This window comes from Bos indicus, chromosome 3 (assembly GCF_029378745.1).
Source record: "Bos indicus isolate NIAB-ARS_2022 breed Sahiwal x Tharparkar chromosome 3, NIAB-ARS_B.indTharparkar_mat_pri_1.0, whole genome shotgun sequence".
In the NCBI taxonomy this organism is placed as follows: Eukaryota; Metazoa; Chordata; class Mammalia; order Artiodactyla; family Bovidae; genus Bos; species Bos indicus.
In genome coordinates this window covers 69,828,133-69,850,230 of record NC_091762.1, presented here as the reverse complement: position 1 = coordinate 69,850,230, position 22,098 = coordinate 69,828,133, and the positions used below count along the sequence as shown (strand labels likewise).

Sequence of the window (22,098 nt, the reverse complement as noted above, 5' to 3'; positions counted from 1 at the left end):
AGTTATTTTTCACCATACTCTCTTAGGAATGGTTGGATTATTGGTTTATCAGATTTTTACAGTGGACTTCACAGTGACTTTCCTCAGCTACAAAATGAAAAGCTAAGTAGGAAACATCATAGATGCTGAACATTTTTGTTCTTTTTTCCTTAATCATATTTCTATATCACCTATTATATGTTTATATCGTTATTACTTTTGAGGAATGGGTAGGAACTACAGTATCAATCACCCAATAATGATAATAATCATCTACAAGTATTGTTTTCTCCTATCTTGGGGTCAGAATTCTCATTTCTTTGTAATGTTGAAAGGATGCTACGTTTCTACAAAATAGAGTATTTGCAAGTGGTTCACATTTTTAAACATACCAGTTTTCTGGCAGTCAAGATAATAGGTATAAAGTATGGACTCTGTGGGAGAGGGAGAGGGTGGGAAGATTTGGGAGAGTGACATTGAAGCATGTAGAATATCATGTAAGAAACGAGTTGCCAGTCCAGGTTCAATGCGCGATACTGGATGCTTGGGGCTGGTGCACTGGGACGACCCAGAGGGATGGTGTGGGGAGGGAGGAGGGAGGAGGGTTCAGGATGGGGAACACATGTATGCCTGTGGTGGATTCATTTTGATATTTGGCAAAACTAATACAATTATGTAAAGTTTAAAAATTAAAAAAAGAGGTATGCAGAAAAAACAACAACAACAACAAAAGGTACAGTTCCACACAATCAGAATTTGGTTTGGAATATCATTTAAGGAGAATAGTTTCCAAAGTTAGATGTTGCCCAAAGTAACAGCTGGAGAGGGAAGAGAAACGCAATTTAGTTTCTCTTGTTCTTTATTATCAATGACAAGAATATTGAAGAAAAAAGGTTCACGTTCAACACATGATGTTTTGAACAAGGCTGAAATTATACCTGATTTTTAAGAACTTGGCAATATAGATGAGTGGAATATAGTAATATCGACGAATGCAAAACATTTCTTCATTCTCAAATTTAGAATCCACTGTCAAAATTAAAATCCACAAGACTTGCCAAAGCTTCCAAAGACTGGAAACTGGTAGGTTCTAGACATTTCCTCGGATACATTTTTAGAAAACTTTTCAGTTACAAAAATGGGGAAGACCCCAGTGGGCTCTCCCAATTTGACTCCCATAATTAGCATTTGAGAGGAAAGCTCTCTGAACATTTGAAAGCTCTGTCTCTTCTGTGTCTTAAGCTACTTTATTCCTGTGTTCCTTCTTCCATCTCATACCTGAGCTGAAGTTTGTTCATGTGGTATTTTGTAGATGGCTTTTCCTGACAAACCACTGGGGTGCTAGGAAAAGATTAAACATTCCAGTTCCATTTAGAGTCAAAGGAAGAGCTCACTTGTGCACAAAGTTCTCCTGATTTCTTTGTCCAGTTATTGAAAATTGATTTGTAAATGTTCAGAAAGGAAAAAGATATCCAACCATTTTCTAGAAGATTTTTTCCTTCAATATAACACCCTATGAAATATATATATGTATATGTGTGGGTATATATATGTGTGTGTGTGTGTGTGCTTAGTCACTCAGTTGTGTCTGACTCCTTATGACACCATGGACTGTAGGCTTCTCTGTCCATGGGATTCTCCAGGCAAGAATACTAGAGTGGGTTGCCATGCTCTGCTCCAGGGGATCTTGCCAACTCAGGGATTGAACCCAGGTGTCCCGCATTGCAGGTAGTACACACACACACACACACACACACACACACACACACACACACACACACACACACACATACATTATCTCCTATCCTGACCCCAGCATGCAGTTGGTACTATGAGTTATACCAAAAAAACCCACTGAACTGTTCATTTTATACAGGTGGATAACTCATTAATGCACTGTAATAGAATGTTTTCTCTGCTTCTCTTAAGAGCAATGTGCCAGAGAAATAATCTCTCAGAGGGTATTAGCTGTAGGGATAACAAGCTCTGTTCTTTCATCTGTTGACCTTACTTTATTTAGGCTGAAGATGACAACAGATCAAGCTCCTGATGGGCACTAGACTCCCCAGGGCTTTTAAGATGAGGTACTAATAGAAAACATACCCGTTCTGTGTATGTGAGTAGCACATGCTCCATAGAGGCACAGTGCAGTAGTCAGTGATGAAAGCCCTAATGAAATATTTTAACGATAAGCATCAGAGTTCATCTAAACATTTCCAAGACATGCCTCTCTATTAATCCTATCTATCTGTCATTGTGTTACCTAGTGTGAATTGGCTCTATGTATCTTTGAAATCGTTGCCAGCTTGGCTTTATCAGAAACTATAATGGCTCTCCTCAAGAGTTCCCAAAGCCCAGCCTCAAAGCCCAGCTAAGTCTTCAGTTGTTAATGAAGCATAACAGAAGCCAATTATTACTACAAATTTGAAAACATTTTCAGAAATTAAAAAATAATTTCATGCTAAAACCATGCCATGATGCCTGACTCTCCTGTGCTTTGAGAATATCATCTCTCAGCTGTTAAGTTTTAAAAAGAATCTACTAGACAATGTCTCTTTCCAAATTAACACTGTTTTGCAGTTGCAGCCAGGTCATAGCAAATCCACAGCCAGCTAAAGACATGGGTGTAAACCTTTTCATCTTTCGGTTATCCACTGAAGAGGGAAAACACATATACTGAAAACTTACAGAAGCAGATGAAAATAGTTTCAATACACATTGCATAGACGCTGAAGAATCCATGTGCAATTATGTAAGATCCAATAATCACTGTCTGTAAATGAGTAGAGAAAAGAATGAAGATGTCATAAATTTGTCCAAAAGAACAATAACGCAGTTTTAAATGAAATCATGATAAGGAAACTTTGAAGTACTCTTTGATGAAAAAGATTTCAATATAGAAATGTAAAAGATTCAATGATAATGTTTTTGAGTGTATTTGAACTGAGATTTAAACAAAATGTGCTAGATTATCTCCCAGTTTTCTTTTCACTATCCCTAATGCTTACCAAAAGCATCCCAGATCTAGGATCCTGCATACTGAGGCAGTAAAGCACAGAGTTTTTTGTTTCATTTTTTCATGGAATAATCCTATTCTTTTTAAAATATTCATTTATGTTTGGCTGTGCTGTGTCTTCATTGCTGCATGTGGGCTTTCTCTAGTTGTGGCAAGTGGGGGCTACTCTCTAGCTCTAGTGGGGCTTCTCACTGGGGTGGCTTCTCTTCTTGCAGAGTACAGGTTTTAGGTACACGAGCTTCCATAGTTATGGCTCACGGGCTTGGTTGCCCCATGGCATGTGGAATCTTTTCAGATCAGGATTGAACCTGTGTCTCCTGCACTGGCAGGTAGATTTTTTTTTTTTTTAACCACTGAGCCACCAGGGAGGCCCAACAGGTAGACTCTTAACTACTGGACCACCGGGGAAGTCCAGAGCATGGAGTTAAAAGCACACACTGCCTAAGTTTAATCACAGCTGAGGCACTCACTCAACAAGTCACTCATCTCTCTGTGCTTCCTATGGAAGATTGTTGGTGGGGAAGCAGAGATTGTAACAGTGGTGTTTATGACACATGGATTGAGTGAGTTATTAATAATATACTGTAAAAGATCCCACAGGGTTCCCTCCAGGTCCTCTCCAGTTGCCACATCTATCTCCCAGTTGTTGGGAATGTAGGCAGGCAGCTGATGACTCAGCTGTTTTGCTCCACAGAACTTGCTTTTGCAGGGAACTGCCTCATTCAAGGTTACACCATCATTCAGAGGGCAACCCTTGGCCAATGGCTGCCTGATGCAGTATATGGAGGCCTAGCCCCTGTGTCAGAAATTCCTATAATTATGTCTGAGGCTTCAACTGTAATTGCAGCATGGATCAGCTTCTTTTTTTGCCCAGCCCTGTCCTCCTCACTTCCTTTCCAGCGTATCTCCGGAGAGCACTTCGTAATAAGCCCTCTGCTTGCAATCCTCTGTCTCAGGGGTTGCTTCCAAGGAACCCAAGCTCCACAGCAGAATGAGGCTGGGCACAAAGTAAGACTAATCATGTTAGCTATCATTATTTCTCCTATTCCTTTTTGGTTTTTTATTCTGCCATCTCTCATAAATCAGAGTCAGTATTACCCAGTGGCTATGGAATGAATTGTGTCCCCTCAAAATTCCTACGTGGAAACCTAATCCCCAGTGTGATGGCATCTGGGCGTGGGGCCTTTGGGAGGCAATGAGGATACAAGGATGGAGACCTCGTGAATGGTTAGTGCCCTTATAGGAGAAGATGAGAGAGGATCTCTCTTTCTACCCTGTTAGAATACAGCAAGAAGGTATGCCTTTGCAAATTAGGAAGGAAGCTCTCACTAGGGACTGAATCTGTGGGCACCTTGATCTTGGACTTCTCATCTTCAAAACTGTGAGGAATAAACCCCTGTTGTTTAAGCCACCCAGTCTATGGTATTTTTATTGTAGCAGCCCAAACTTACTATCAGCTCTTACCAGCAAAGGTACCCAGTAGTAATTTAAAGATGTTGGTCCTTCTATAATCACTGGGAGTCTTTCCGTGAAAAGTAGAAAGGCCAGGACACCTGGAGCAAAGGAATATAGCTTTTTGTCATAAAGAAGTTTTTCTAGGCACCTGTTAAATTTTTTAAAAATCTTCATTGTTGTTGTTATTGTTATTATTACTACTACTACTACTTACCTATACAGCCAGCAACTAGAATCTTTCCCAGGATTAGTACAAAGTCTGTCACTCTATCCATAACTGCAATTCTGAAAATCAGAAAAAAAAAAATAATTTTGTGTTTAAGTTAGATTTGTTACTAAAAATTTACGAAAGTAAATAATCCATGAATTCATTTTGATGTGTCTTTGCTGAAATCTTACTTAGCATTTATTAAGTGGAAGAAATGAAGGAACCCAGGCATGAAATTCTGACTTATTTATAAGGAAGTGAACAGAAAATGGCATTATAAGGGCTGTCAGGTGCTATTGGTGGTGTCAGCCTCTCTCAGTCTAATTTGAGGACTATAGACACCCTGCATCCTGAGGATGGCTGCATTGGTTCTCTGATTTTGTTCACTCAGAGTCTGTCAATTTTGGGAGGAAAGAAAAGTCAGAAACGTGATGATAATGTTTGTGTGGGGAATTTCTTGAGCATAGGGTATAATAAAGATGAGTAAGTGCCACTGGGTATAAAGGTATAGATGGATGATGGGAGCAACAATTCAAAGACATACAAAGAAATTTAAGGTGTGAAGGAGAAGATTTAAATCTTTTAAAATAAAAGAGAAGATTCATGTCTAATAAAACCACCAACATGTGACGTATAAATGCTCAAAATTCACCAAACCATCCACTGCAATGCTCAACCTGCTTACTTACTTTAAAATATTTCTCATCAGAAGATTGAAAGCATCTCTTGCTGACTTGCAGAAGTTTTTGCCGTATATTGCCATCTGAGGAAGACAGTTGATATTATTCTGATAACTTAACAAGACCAACAGACAATCCAATGACAGGAACATTAATTAATTCTCTGTCACCCATACAGTTACTCTCATTCATCTTTCCAACCTTTGGGCTCATGGGAGGCTTGGGAACCATGTATCCTCAACTCTGCATAACTCTCAGAGTCATTGACAATAAGGTATATTTCAGTTGCTATTTTCCCTTAATTCCATGCTGCTGCTAAGTCGCTTCAGTCGTGTCCGACTTTGTGCGACCCCATAGATGGCAGCCCACCAGGCTCCCCCGTCCCTGGGATTCTCCAGGCAAGAACACTGGAATGGGTTGCCATTTCCTTCTCCAATGCATGAAAGTGAAAAGTGAAAGTGAAGTCACTCAGTCGTGTCTGACTCTCAGCAATCCCATGGACTGCAGCCTACTAGGCTCCTCCGTCCATGGGATTTTCCGGGCAAGAGTACTGGAGTGGGGTGCCATTGCCTTCTCCGTTAATTCCATGGGAAATACACAAATTTAAACAGAGGTTCAGTTCAGTCACTCAGTCGTGTCCAACTCTTCGTGACTCCATGAACCACAGCATGTCAGGCCTCTCTGTCCATCACCAACTCCTGGAGTTCACCCAAACTCATATCCATTGAGTCGGTGATGCCATCCAACCATCTCATCCTCTGTTGTCCCCTTCTCCTCCCGCCCTCAATCCTTCCCATTATCAGGGTCTTTTCAAATGAGTCAGCTCTTCTCAGCAGGTGGCCAAAGTAAACAGAGGTAGGTCTTCTCAAATCCCAGGTCACAGCTTGTCTTTGAAGGGTTTGGCTATGATGTGTTGCTGAATAGGTGAAGTGTAGCATTCACATTAAAAATTACTCTCAGGAAACCCTGTGCCTTCCAATACACACTTACTTTATTAAGAGGCTCAATAAAATATTCTCACTGGAGTTATATAAATGACTCTTTGAATATCCATAACTATTTGAATCACACCATCAGACCCTATATCACTGTGATAATCAAGTGTTAATAAGGTTGTAATTGCTAAATTTTAGAACAATATTTTTGTATCCCCTGTTTTTAAAAAGAATCTCTTTAGAAGCCACCATATTCCTATTGGAAATAAGTAACAAATTCAGTTACATTATCAATTCCCACATATTTCAAAATAAGAATCATAAAAAGAAACAGATCCTTCCTTAAAAATGTGTAAATCCCAGAATTAGAAGAATATTTTCTTTTCATCGTGAAATCTAGACTAATTAAGCTTCCCTCCCATGAAAGTATGTCAAAGACAAATAGTATTATTTTTAATCTAGCACATTTTTATATTTCTAAGGGAAACAATGGGCTTCCCAGGTGGTGCAGTGGTAAAGAATCTGCCTGCCAATGCAGGAGATACAGGTTTGATTTCTGGGTCAGGAAGATACCTTGGAGGAGGAAATGGCAACTCACTCCAGTATTCTTGACTGGAGTATTCCATGGACAGAAGAGCCTGGAGGACTACAGTCCATGGGGTTGCAAAGAGTCAGACACGACTGAGGGTACACACACACAAGGGAAATAATATTTTCCCTCTCCATAAAGGTATTGAAGGTAATAATGAAGTACAGTTAAGTTACTGTCTCAGCTAGGAAAGCATAGCCCTGAATCAGGCATTGGATTCACAAATTCTTGTATCAACATGGTGATAAATTCAACTGCTTGATATACAAGTGCTTTTGAGATGGAAATGTAGACATGCGATTTGGGTTTGCAAAGAAGTTTAGTAAATAAAAATAATTTACTTACCATAACATAGGCATTTCTGTTCAAAAACTTTACTGCTTTTTCCAAACACCAGAAACAGCATCTCAGGCAGCATTTTAGGAATTTAGAAATGTTGCTCTGGGCCTCTATGAGAAGGAGATATTTAAACCTATTAATGATTTGTAGACTCTATAAATAAAAATAATAGTAAAATTTTAAATGGGCTTTTTGATTTAACTGTAGTAAAATATATATAAAATTTACCATTTTAACCACTTTTAAGTGTACAACTCAGTAGCATTAAGTACATTCACAGTATTGTGAAACTGCCATCACTATCAATTTCCAGAACTTATCATCATCTCATAGAAACTCTGTACCCATTAAAACAATAACTCCTCATTCTCCCCTCCTCCAAGTCCCTGGTAACCTCTATCATACTTCTGTCTGTATGAATTTGCCTCTTCTGGATACCTTATATAAGTGGAATCTTACAATATTTAACCTTTTGTGTCTTGCTTATTTCACTTAACATTGTTATGAGGATCCACCTATTACATGATTTTTAGAGATGAATAATATTCTGTTGTACGTATGTATGTGTGTGCATGTGTGTGTGTATGTATATACACACACACAAACAATTTTGTTTTTTCTTTTATCTGTTAATGGAAATTTGGGTTCTTTCTATCTTTTGGCTATTGTGAATAATGCTGCTATGAATATTGGTGTCCAGGTATTTATTTGAGTCCCTGCTTTCAACCCTTTTGAGTATATATCTGGAAGTGGAAATGCTGGCAATCATATTTTTAATGTTTTAAAGAATCACCATACTGTTTTCCACAGTGGCAATATGATTTTACATTCCTACCAGCAATACACAGGTGTTCCAATTTATCCTTAACCTACAAACATATTATTTTTCATTTTTTGATAGTAGCCATTTTATTGGGTATGAAGTGGTAGCTCATTATGTTTTTGGTTTGCATTTCCACAATGACTAATATTGAGCATCCTTTCATATATTTATTCACCACTTATATACTTTCTTCAGAGCGATATTTATGCAAATCATTTTCGGGAGGGACAACGATGGTAACAAGGAGGCTCCTGAACTTCCCTCCTCCCACAGACGCACCAAATGTATAACTATACTGGGAGCTATTTCCTCTGAGAGAAATCCAGAAACAAGCTGAGTGACTCCTTCACATCAGGCAACTAAAAAATTCTAACAGTGAAATTGTAGGAAAGGCTGAGACACACTCACCATAAACCCTACCCCTGGCACAATGCCATACAACCAGGACAATACCCCCAACTCTCAGCTTCTCCCTGAGGAGTAAAGGGTTTGAGCAACACATCAAGGATTCCAACTTTCAAGATTCCCACCCAAGAGACAGACCCCCAAAACATTTAGCTCTGAAGCCAAAGGGGCTTATGCCCACAAGTTCTATGGGACTATAAAAAACAACTATAGCAATCACAGAGACTAGCAAAGAGAAAGCAAGCAAAAATGCCCGTCTTCCAGTCTTTTCCTGGGAAGGGACTGAGTGCATACTTTATAACACCCTGCCTAAAAGTTGAATTTCTAATTTGCACACTCTAGATCTACCTGTGGTCCTGCAAGGACCTAGGGGGAGCAGGTCATCAACTTCTCTTTGGAAGGAGCTTGTATACATGCCTGGTGACCCAGCTTTGTGTAGCTCTAGATAGGGCTTGTACTTATGAGTCTCACAGGACTGCAGAAAACAAAGAATCAGGTTTTGAATGGTTAAGGAGTGCCCTACTACCACTAACCTCTACCATGGTTATGTATCCTGGCTGAGTGCTGAGGAAGCAGGCAAAAGCTTCCCTCCTAGTTTCTCCCTGAAATGGGCTTAACTACACACTTTTCCAGCTGATGTCTGAGGGTTTAGCTTCTAATCAGCCTTGTCTAGGTTCTGACTGTGACTCTTCCCTTTGGGACACCGACAGGTCTAGTTACACTTTCAACTACTAAGAGCTACTTAACTATGATGGCTAGGACAATCACAAAGATTTGAGAGAATAAGAAGCTTGGGCTGGGCTGATTAATGAAGCTCATCTCCTACCTGAGACTAGTCTGTCAAATTGGGGAAAACGGCTGCTTTATCTAATGCACAGAAACAAATACAGAGAGTGAAGGAAAAAAATGAAGAAACAAAGGAATATGTTCCAAATAAACAAACAAGATATATTTCCAAAACTGGCATTTATGAAACAGAGATCATTGACTTACCCAATGCAGAATTCAAAACAATGGTCATAAAGATGCTTACCATGGTCAGGGAGCAATGAATGAACAAAATGATAATTTCAATAAAGAGATAGAAAATTTCTAAAAATCAAACCGAATTTATAGAGCTCAAAATTATAATAATTGAACTGAAAAATTAAATAAAGGAATTCAACAGCAGACTAGATCTAGTGTAAGAAAGGATCAATGAATTCAAAGACAATGCAGGGGGATTTATCCAGTTAGAGAAAGCATGAAGTTATAAGAGACTAATGTGACACCATCAAGCAGACCATTATATATATTACAGAGGTCCCAGAGGGATAAGAGAAAGCAAAAAGGGGCAGAAAACATATACAAAGAAATAATGACTGAAAATTTCCCTAGCCTGGAGAAACAGACATCCAGATCCAGAAAGTTCAAAGAATACCAATCTAAAGAGATCCACATTGAATCACATAAAGTTAATTTTCAAAAGTCAGGTAAAGGCAGCAGGAAAGAAGGAACTTCTTATATACAAGGAAATCCCCATAAGAATATAAGCATATTTTTCAGCAGAAACTTTGCAGGCCAGAATGAAGTTGAATAATATATTAAAAGTGTTGAAAGGAAAATCTGCCAACCAAGAAACTATCTATGTGGCAAAGTTATCCTTCAATATTGAAGGAGAGGTAAGAGTTTTCCAGACAAACAAAAGCTAAGAGTTCATCACCAGCAGAATAGCCTTACAAGAAATATTAAAGGGAGTTCTTTAAGCTGAAACAAAGGATGCTAATTATTAACATGAAAATATATGAAAGCATAAAACTCACAGTAAAGTAAATATAAACTTAAATTCAAAATGCTCTACAATTTTAATGGTAGTAGGTAAATCACTTAGAACTATAGTATAAAGGTTAAAGACAAAGTATTAAAAGGACTTTTTTATGTATAACTAAATAACTTGTTAGTGGATCCACAACATAAAAATATGTAAATTGTGATACCAAAAACATTGTAGCATAAAATATATGTGCATAGGGGATATAAAAAGGTAGAGTTTTTGTATGCATTACTAATTCACTTGTTATCAGCTATAAGATATTTTAACTATAAGGTATTTAGTTATTATACTGCTGATGTGCTCAGTCGTGGCTGACTCTTTGTAATCCCATAGACTGTAGCCCTCCAGGTTCCTCTGTCCATGGAATTTTCCAGGCAAGAATACTGGAGTGGGTTGCTATTTCCTTCTCCTTTAGTTATTATAACTATAATATATTTTACATAAGCCTTACGATAACCACAAAATAGATACAAGAAAGGAATCAAAAGATACCACTTATAAAATGATAAAATCACAAAGAAAGAGAAGAAAAAACAAAAAACTTTAAAACAGCCAGAAAACAGTTAACAAGATAGAAATAAGTAAGTCTATAACTTTCAATAATTACAACTGTAATTATTGTAAATGAACTAAATTTTCCAATCAAAAGACAGAGTGACTAAATGAAAATTTTTAAAATGATTCAAGTATATGCTACTTACAGGAGCCTCATTTCACCTTTAAAGACATACTTAGACCAAAAGTGAAATATTAGAAAAAGATTTTTCCATGAAAATGGAAGCCAAAAGAAATCAGGTATACCTATATTTGTATCAGTCAAAATAGACTTTAAGCCAAAAGCTGAAACAAGGCACAAAGCTCATTCAGTTCAGTTCAGTTCAGTCTCTCAGTCATGTCCAACTCTCTGCGACCCAATGGACTGCAGCACTCCAGGCCTCCCTGTCCATCACCAACTCCCGGAGTCCACTCAAACTCATGTCCACTGAATCAGTGATGCCATCCAACCATCTCATCCTCTGTCATCCCTTCTCCTCCTGCCTTCAGTCTTTCCCAGCATCAGGGTCTTTTCAAATGAGTCAGTTCTTTGCATCAGGTAGCCAAAGTATTGGAGTTTCAGCTTCAGCATCAGTCCTTCCAATGAATATTCAGGACTGATCTCCTTTAGGATGGACTGGATGGATGTCCTTGCAGCCCAAGGGACTCTCAAGAATCTTCTCCAAAACCACAGTTCTAAAGCATCAGTTTTTTGGCACTCAGCTTTCTTTATAGTCCAACTCTCACATCCATACATGACTACTAGAAAAACCATAGCCTTGACTAGATGGACCTTCATTGACCAAGTAATGTCTCTGCTTTTTAATATGCTGTCTAGCTTGGTCGTAACTTTCCTTCCAAGGAGTAAGCATCTTTTAATTTCATGGCTGCAATCACCATTTGCAGTGATTCTGGAACCCCCCAAAATAAAGTCTGACACTGTTTCCACTGTTTCCCCATCTATTTGCCATGAACTGATGGGACTGGATGCCATGATCTTAGTTTATTAGGTACATCAATCAATAAAGTATAGTATATATACACGATGGAATATTGTTCAGCCATAAAAAAGAAATCTTACCTTTGCAATAACATGGATGAACCTGAAGAGCATTATGCTAAGAGAGGTAAGCCAGACAAAAACAAATATGCATGGTATTGCTTATACATGGGGGAAAGATTATAATGCATATAAACTGAATAGAATGGTGGTTATCACATGCTGGGCATGGAAGAAATTGGGAGAGGCTTGTAAACTTTTAGCTAAAACATGAATAAAGTTTTAGGATATAATGTAAAACATGACTACAGTTGATAATACTGTATTGTATATTGAAATTTTCTAGGAGAGTAGAACCTAAGTGTTCTCACCAAAAAAAAGGAAAAAATGTCCCACCTTAAATGTAGGGATCCTTTCACAATGTATATATCCATTAAATCATCATTTGTACACTTAAAGACTGGCTGAATGGATACAAAAACAAGACCCCTACATATGTTGTCTACAAGAGACCCACCTCAAAACAGGGGACACATACAGACTGAAAGTGAAGGGCTGGAAAAAGATTCTCTATGCAAATAGGGACCAAAAGAAAGCAGGAGTAGCAATACTCATATCAGATAAAACAGACTTTAAAACAAAGGCTGTGAAAAGAGACAAAGAAGGTCACTACATAATGATCAAAGGATCAATCCAAGAAGAAGATATAACAATTATAAATATATATGCACCCAACATGGGAGCACCACAGTACGTAAGACAAATGCTAACAAGTATGAAAGGAGAAATTAACAATAACACAATAATAGTGGGAGACTTTAATACCCCACTTACACCTATGGATAGATCAACTAAACAGAAAATTAACAAGGAAACACAAACTTTAAATGATACAGTAGACCAGTTAGACCTAATTGATATCTATAGGACATTTCATCCCCAAACAATGAATTTCACCTTTTTCTCAAGCGCACATGGAACCTTCTCCAGGATAGATCACATCCTGGGCCATAAAGCTAGCCTTGGTAAATTCAAAAAAATAGAAATCATTCCAAGCATTTTTTCTGACCACAATGCAGTAAGATTAGATCTCAATTACAGGAGAAAAACTATTAAAAATTCCAACATATGGAGGCTGAACAACACGCTGCTGAATAACCAACAAATCACAGAAGAAATCAAGAAAGAAATCAAAATTTGCATAGAAATGAATGAAAACGAAAACACAACAACCCAAAACCTGTGGGACATGGTAAAAGCAGTCCTAAGGGGAAAGTTCATAGCAATACAGGCACACCTCAAGAAACAAGAAAAAAGTCAAATAAATAACCTAACTCTACACCTAAAGCAACTAGAAAAGGAAGAAATGAAGAACCCCAGGGTTAGTAGAAGGAAAGAAATCTTAAAAATTAGAGCAGAAATAAATGCAAAAGAAACAAAAGAGACCATAGCAAAAATCAACAAAACCAAAAGCTGGTTCTTTGAAAGGATAAATAAAATTGACAAACCATTAGCCAGACTCATCAAGAAACAAAGGGAGAAAAATCAAATCAACAAAATTAGAAACGAAAATGGAGAGATCACAACAGACAACACAGAAATACAAAGGATCATAAGAGACTACTATCAACAATTATATGCCAATAAAATGGACAACGTGGAAGAAATGGACAAATTCTTAGAAAAGTACAACTTTCCAAAACTGGACCAGGAAGAAATAGAAAATCTTAACAGACCCATCACAAGCACGGAAATTGAAACTGTAATCAAAAATCTTCCAGCAAACAAAAGCTCCGGTCCAGACGGCTTCACAGCTGAATTCTACCAAAAATTTAGAGAAGAGCTAACACCTATCCTGCTCAAACTCTTCCAGAAAATTGCAGAGGAAAGTAAACTTCCAAACTCATTCTATGAGACCACCATCACCCTAATACCAAAACCTGACAAAGATCCCACCAAAAAAGAAAACTACAGGCCAATATCACTGATGAACATAGATGCAAAAATCCTTAACAAAATTCTAGCAATCAGAATCCAACAACACATTAAAAAGATCATACACCATGACCAAGTGGGCTTTATCCCAGGGATGCAAGGATTCTTCAATATCCGCAAATCAATCAATGTAATACACCACATTAACAAATTGAAAAATAAAAACCATATGATTATCTTAATAGATGCAGAGAAAGCCTTTGATAAAATTCAACATCTGTTTATGATAAAAACTCTCCAGAAAGCAGGAATAGAAGGAACACACTTCAACATAATAAAAGCTATATATGACAAACCCACAGCAAACATTATCCTCAATGGTGAAACATTGAAAGCATTTCCTCTAAAGTCAGGAACAAGACAAGAGTGCCCACTTTCACCATTACTATTCAACATAGTTTTGGAAGTTTTGGCCACAGCAATCAGAGCAGAAAAAGAAATAAAAGGAATCCAAATTGGAAAAGAAGAAGTAAAACTCTCACTATTTGCAGATGACATGATCCTCTACATAGAAAACCCTAAAGATTCCACCAGAAAATTACTAGAAATAATCAATGACTATAGTAAAGTTGCAGGATATAAAATCAACACACAGAAATCCCTTGCATTCCTATACACTAATAATGAGAAAACAGAAAGAGAAATTAAGGAAACAATTCCATTCACCATTGCAATGGAAAGAATAAAATACTTAGGAATATATCTACCTAAAGAAACTAAAGACCTATATATAGAAAACTATAAAACACTGGTGAAAGAAATCAAAGAGGACACTAATAGATGGAGAAATATACCATGTTCATGGATTGGAAGAATCAATATAGTGAAAATGAGTATACTACCCAAAGCAATTTATAGATTCAACGCAATCCCTATCAAGCTACCAACAGTATTCTTCACAGAGCTAGAACAAATAATTTCACAATTTGTATGGAAATACAAAAAACCTCGAATAGCCAAAGCGATCTTGAGAAAGAAGAATGGAACTGGAGGAATCAACCTACCTGACTTCAGGCTCTACTACAAAGCCACAGTTATCAAGACAGTATGGTACTGGCACAAAGACAGAAATATTGATCAATGGAATAAAATAGAAAGTCCAGAGATAAATCCACGCACATATGGACACCTTATCTTCGACAAAGGAGGCAAGAATATACAATGGATTAAAGACAATCTCTTTAACAAGTGGTTCTGGGAAATCTGGTCAACCACTTGTAAAAGAATGAAACTAGATCACTTTCTAACATCATACACAAAAATAAACTCAAAATGGATTAAAGATCTAAACGTAAGACCAGAAACTATAAAACTCCTAGAGGAGAACATAGGCAAAACACTCTCCGACATACATCACAGCAGGATCCTCTATGACCCACCTCCCAGAATACTGGAAATAAAAGCAAAAATAAACAAATGGGACCTAATTAAAATTAAAAGCTTCTGCACATCAAAGGAAACTATTAGCAAGGTGAAAAGACAGCCTTCAGAATGGGAGAAAATAATAGCAAATGAAGCAACTGACAAACAACTAATCTCAAAAATATACAAGCAACTCCTACAGCTCAACTCCAGAAAAATAAACGACCCAATCAAAAAATGGGCCAAAGAACTAAATAGACATTTCTCCAAAGAAGACATACAGATGGCTAACAAACACATGAAAAGATGCTCAACATCACTCATTATCAGAGAAATGCAAATCAAAACCACTATGAGGTGCCATTTCACACCAGTCAGAATGGCTGCGATCCAAAAGTCTACAAATAATAAATGCTGGAGAGGGTGTGGAGAAAAGGGAACCCTCTTACACTGTTGGTGGGAATGCAAACTAGTACAGCCACTATGGAGAACAGTGTGGAGATTCCTTAAAAAACTGGAAATAGAACTGCCTTATGATCCAGCAATCCCACTGCTGGGCATACACACTGAGGAAACCAGAAGGGAAAGAGACATGTGTACCCCAATGTTCATCGCAGCACTGTTTATAATAGCCAGGACATGGAAGCAACCTAGATGTCCATCAGCAGATGAATGGATAAGCAAGCTGTGGTACATATACACAATGGAGTATTACTCAGCCATTAAAAAGAATACATTTGAATCAGTTCTAATGAGGTGGATGAAACTGGAGCCTATTATACAGAGTGAAGTAAGCCAGAAGGAAAAACATAAATACAGTATACTAACGCATATATATGGAATTTAGAAAGATGGTAACAATAACCCGGTGTACGAGACAGCAAAAGAGACACTGATGTATAGAACAGTCTTACGGACTCTGTGGGAGAGGGAGAGGGTGGGAAGATTTGGGAGAATAGCATTGAAACATGTAAAATATCATGTAAGAAATGAGTTGCCAGTCCAGGTTCGATGCACGATACTGGATGCTTGGGGCTAGTGCACTGGGACGACCCAGAGGGATGGTATGGGGAGGGAGGAGGGAGGAGGGTTCAGGATGGGGAACACATGTATACCTGTGGCGGATTCATTTTGATATTTGGCAAAACTAATACAATTATGTAAAGTTTAAAAATAAAATAAAATTAGAAAAAAAAATACAATTTTATTTGTCAGTTATACCTCAAGCTGAAAAAAATTTACTTAAAAAAATCCTTTGCCCATATTGAATTAGGCTGTTTATTTTTGAATTGTAGGAGTAATTTATACATTCTAAATATTAGTTGCTTATCTGGTATATGACTTGCAAGTATTTTCTCCCATTCTGTGGGGTGTCTTTTTACTTTCTGGATAGTGTCCTTTGACGTACAGGCATTTAAAAAATATTGATGAAGTATAATTTATCTGTTTTTTCTTTTGTTCCCTGTGTTTTTAGTATCATATCTAAGAAATCATCATTAAATCCAATGTTAATAAGATTTATTCCTATGCTTTCTTCTGAGACTTCTATTATAGTTTTGGCTTTTATGTTTGTCTTTGATCCATTTTGAGTTAATTCATGTATGTGGTGTAAGGCAAGGGTTCATTCTTTTGCATGGAGATATCCAGTTTTGTAGCATTAGTTGAAAGAGACTCTCCCACATTGAGTAGTCTTTTCGTGAGCGTTTATTTCGGGGCTCTCCAGTCTGTCTCGGATCTGTGTGTCCATCGTTACACCAGTTTATTTTGGGGCTCTCTAGTCTGTCTCGGATCTGTGTGTCCGTTGTTATACCAGTTTATTTCAGGGCCCTCTAGTCTGTCTCGGATCTGTGTGTCCGTCGTTACACCAGGGCCATGCTGTGTTGATTACTGTAGGTTTGTATTTAGTTTTGAAATCAGGACTGTATGTTTTCCAACTTTGTTGTTCTGTTTCAAGATTTTGACAATTAATAATAAGATCTTTTAAAGTACATTCTAAACAGCTTATGTTTTTGTAAACTATATGTGTCATGTATGAGCAAATGACATCCACAATTCATAGTTTAAGCCTGTGCTGTCTTGAGCTCTAGACTTAGAACTGCCTGACATCCCCACCATGCTTCTCAATAGTAACCTGTCAAAAACACAAATTTTAATCTCTTCTTTGAATTGTGTTCCTTCTGGCTTCCATAATTTAGTAAGTAACATCATACACTTTTGGAGAAGGAAATGGCAACCCACTCCAGTATTCTTGCCTGGAGAATCCCATGGACAGAGGAGCCTGGTAGGCTACAGTCCATGGGGTCACAAAGAATCAGACACAACTGAGTGGTTTTCAGTATCACACGCTTTTTCTCTTTTCTTTACCACTGCTCCTATCCCCACCCCCACCATATTCAATCCCTCAACAAGTCCTGTTGGCTTTTCCTTCTAAACATCTTCCCAGTCTGACCACATCCATCCCTATTACTGTATCCAAGTTACAGTCATTATGTTCCCCCAACCCCTGATCCAGTCTACTCTATTCACAGAAGTCAGGAAGTCTGAGAAAAGATGAATTCTGGAATCTTACCTTGAAGACGTTTGTCCAGGTATTCTAGGATTAATCTGAACATTTGAATTATTGCAAGAATTAAAGATCCAAATGCTAGGGATCCTGTGTGATATCTGGACAAAGATAAAATGAGAATAAAGGTTAAAATATTTTTACTAAGAACTAAAAGGATGTTAGTTGATTTTTATTGGTAAAAGGGTTGATAGAAAAGAACTTCTACTCTCTTATTCAGATTGACAAAGGTCTCCATAGAGGCCTTTAAACCATATATATCCAGTTTGTACTTCATCTACAAAAATGATACCAATAGCCTATCATTTTATATTAATTTTATGTTTGAGCTGAGCAATGAAGAAAGACAAGTTCATCCTTAATCTTTAATTTAGTGACCTCCCCTACTTCTTCACTCCAGTAACCTTTTAGAAGGATTGGCCTGGGTAGGGGTTAAAAATAAAATGATGGCTATAAAATCAAACAAAGCCAATGGACATTCATGAATCTTGAATTATACCTTTGACCTCAAGTACTTTGCCACTTGAATTATAAGCACACTAAACATAACTGGGAAGATAGATGTAGTGTTCAATGTGAAGCTCACCTTATGGCTCGTCCAAATGCAGTAAAAAGTGGATAGGGTGGGATGTCATCAGGTTTTTTCAAGGCCCAATAGTAAGAAGCAAAGGCACCAGCAAGGGCACACTGACCCAATGCAATGACAAAGTTTATAAGCCAGAGAAAGACGAATAGATTGAGTAACTGGAAGGTAGTGATGTACTGATGGTACAGGCTCTTTCCACCATAGAAAGCAAAATGACACTGAGCCCCAGGGCAAGCTTTGGCAACTTCAGTTGTATTAAAACCCTGCACTCAGAAAAAAGAAACCAACAAGGATAATATGATAATACTATTCCAAGACAATGCCTTCCCTGCCTTCCCTTGTGTAGCCCCCAACTGCTTGTCCTGCTCTTCTATTAGCTTCTGCTGTTATTTCTATTTTCTATAACACCACTTTATACAGTTCTTTCTTGAGCTATGGAAAAATATCTCATTTTACCATCACACGTTCATTAGTCTGCATGCACTACAATTTTACATTTATTAGTGTGGTTGTTGACTGTACATGCTTCTTAGGTGTATGACACGACAAGTGAGCTCAGGCAACAGCGGTGTTTTCTCTCTGTTCTGCCCACTCTTTTCAGTGCTTTTCAGTTAACACCTGACTCACTCTCCCCTTCTTTACAGTGATCCTCATCAGTGCACAGGGTCCCTATTACAGGATTATTCCTACAACAGTGGTTGGATGAAATGTAGTAGAGTTCTTTATTAAAGTAAATAAAAGAGTTTCTTTTACTTACCACTGGGTCACAGGTTTTATTTTCATGTTCACAGTGCCCCTGTGGGGCTATGACTTTGTATATAGGTGCCCCTGATGTAGCCAAGTAACTGAGTGAACTCTATTAAGGTTAAATTATTTGCTGGCAGATTGAAAATAAATGGACAAGAAAATAATGTGTGAATAACCCAAAAGGGTACTGAAAGACTAATTTCAAAAAACGTATAATCTAATAATTCATTCATTTTAAGACCCAGAATAATATAACATGGGTCAGCTACAAGGAGTAGCCCCTTAAAAGCAAAAAATAAAAGAGTTTTTTTTTTTTTCTTTTTAGGTATTGCAAAGGAGAAGTATCATATGTGAAGATAAAATAAAATAAAATCTACCATATGACCTATTTGAGGGGAAATTCACTTGGTTCACTTTTTTAGAGCTTAGCAGTCATCACCATCATCATCATCATCATTGCAATTATATCTTTAGGATGTTTCTAGTCTTTCCAGGATGGAAAGGTATATCAACTCCCAGTTTCTGAGTCATAGTATGGACCTGAGGTTTAAAGAAGTCAGTTAACAAAGGATACAGTGCTACCACAGCCCAGTAGGAAATGCAGACTGAGAGGAAAAAGAAAGTTAAAGCTGGATAAATTAAAGTACTAGGGAGGTATCCAATGGCTCTGAAATAAAACAAATAGTTGAAATTCAAAATGATACAGTTACAATTTCTCAATTAAAATTTCATCTTTTAGAATTAGACTGAATTCATTCAAAGAACAGTGGTAACAACCATTGACTCTTTTTTGCTGGTGTATTCATAGTTGTTTTAATTTATATTTATTTATTAAGTTAATAGCATTCTTTCAGTGCTCATGTTTGATTCCTGCCAAAAGTTCTCCAAACCTTCTCCTCTTTGGTTATTTCTGTCTAACTCAGAAAGACTGACTGCATGCATTATAATCATGGTATTTCTCTCTTTTGTTTAGACATTTAAAATTGCAGAGGATCTTGACAATCATCTGATCAAATGTGAGAATCCATCTCTAATTCAAGAATCCCTTCTGAACTGTCTTCAGAACATGTTCCTTAGTCTCATATGACACAGCTTATTCTATTTTCTTAACAACCAAAGTATTAGGAAGTTCTTCTTCTGATGTAATTCACATCCACTACCTTCTGGAGAAGAAATGACCACCTTTTCCATACAGCAACCCTTCAAGTAACTCTTTCACTTTCCAGGATAAATGATTATTTTGATATTTCCTAAGATATGCTTTCTAAAATATTCACATCCTAGTTACTCTATTACTACTTTTGAATAATTTTTTAGCATATGACACTAAATTAACTCTATGTTGTTTGATATAGCCACTGAGAACTACAATAGAACTATTTCCACTCCTAATACATTGACACATTTTTTTCTTCAGTCACGCCATGGGGCATGCATAATCTTCGTTCCTGGACCAGCTGATGGAACCCTTGTCCGCTACAGTGGAAGTGCAGAACCCTAACCACTGGACCGCTAGGGAATTCCCACACTGACACATTTTAGATTCGTTTTTTCATTTGTTACCTTCTCCACCTCACTATTTAGACTATGCTATTCTCTCTTTCCTCCAGACACTGATGTGAGTGAAATACTGGGCATCCCTATGATTACCCTGTATTCTCACACCAATTTATTCCAGCTCTTATTTTCCTTTGAAAAAAAAAAAATCTTTAATCTGTCACAGTAGTAACTACTCTTCAACACGCACATGCACACACACACACACATTTAGAGGCATAGCAGTTGGATAAGTGAATTGTACAATATCATATTATTTAAGGAATAACCCAGCAAATCAGTAGCTTTCAGTGGCTAATGATAGGGCTTCAGTTATTGTGGGAAGGACAGATTTAATTTAGCAAACTGCTTGTTAACTATTTCAAACACTGGCTCTAGGTGGCACTATTATTATTATAGATGACGATTTTGTTAAAACAATCCTTAAAGACTATTTAAAATAATTTGGTCCTTGGTCATTAACAACCCAGTTTCCATTGTTCTTAACAAAGAACATGATCTGTTGGCTTTTAGTAATACTTTCTTTGTTGTTTCCATGCATTACTCAAAAGTTTAATGTATTATCTTCAAGTGACCTTTTGGAATAGTTTAGAAACTGTAGGTGTTATTACCTCACAGCATGAATTTTATGAAAAATTGTGTTTATTTTGTAGCATTTTAAAATAAAAATGACTCTGGGTATACAATGTTCTTGAATTGAGAGCTGTAGATACAAAAACCTATAGTCTGGTGCTGCTAAGACCAATTACTCTGTCTACTGGCAAATTTTGTTACTTATACAAAACTAGCAAGAGCACATAATTGGCTTTACAGAATTACAGTGATCTACAGTTCTGCAAATGATCTCAACCATCAGTATTAACATACGACTCAGTATGGGAGTGATACAACATATAATATAACTAACTTTTATTGGCACTCTGTCACTTACTTTCACATAAGCTATCCTCCTAACATATATTTGGTGTTTTAAAAAACGTGCTAGTGCACAGACTACACAGATTTTAGCTTTATTTTGCTCTAAGATAATTGATGTTTGGGGATTTTGAAAGACTTGTTATTGTGAACTTTTTAATATGTGGCAAAGTCTGAACTTAAACAAGTTTTCTTGAATGGAAAGCAGATTTAACAAGCCATCTTAAAGGGAAAAGAGTCTGGGGCATCTACAAATAAGCAGTGACTGATATGAAAGACGGATATACATTATGCGAGTCTCTCCATCAAGGCCTTACTTGCTCCCCTCCTTCAGCAGGGCGATGGAGATACGGATTCGGTTCCTGAGGAAGATCAGCATGAGGATGATGAACAATTCAAGGAGGCAGAGTATTATCACTTTAAACAGGAAAAAAATATTAGTGTGCAATGCAAATCAAACCAAAGAGCAAACTTTCTGTGCAAACATCAGACTGATCTTCATGATGATTTCTGCCAGCTCTGACACTTCATAATTTAAGCAGTGCTACCTCTCCAAAGATGCCAGTTTTAGAAATTCACTTTTAAAACTCTGAGAAA

General features: G+C 37.3%; 1 protein-coding gene across 3 annotated transcripts in view; it reads right to left on the bottom strand.

Moving 5' to 3' along the window:
* Positions 1-22,098, bottom strand: part of SLC44A5 (solute carrier family 44 member 5) — a 431,009-nt gene that overhangs the window by 5,886 nt on the left and 403,025 nt on the right. For all 3 annotated transcript variants that reach the window (XM_070786302.1, XM_019957254.2, XM_070786303.1), the window contains 10 exons: positions 21,819-21,918; positions 19,604-19,696; positions 19,040-19,127; positions 18,283-18,545; positions 17,703-17,797; positions 7,208-7,311; positions 5,348-5,421; positions 4,665-4,735; positions 4,460-4,548; positions 2,668-2,752 (listed from right to left, as the gene is read on the bottom strand). In XM_070786302.1, the coding sequence (XP_070642403.1) occupies positions 2,668-2,752; positions 4,460-4,548; positions 4,665-4,735; positions 5,348-5,421; positions 7,208-7,311; positions 17,703-17,797; positions 18,283-18,545; positions 19,040-19,127; positions 19,604-19,696; positions 21,819-21,918 (1,062 nt within the window). The remainder of the gene's footprint in view (positions 1-2,667; positions 2,753-4,459; positions 4,549-4,664; positions 4,736-5,347; positions 5,422-7,207; positions 7,312-17,702; positions 17,798-18,282; positions 18,546-19,039; positions 19,128-19,603; positions 19,697-21,818; positions 21,919-22,098) is intronic.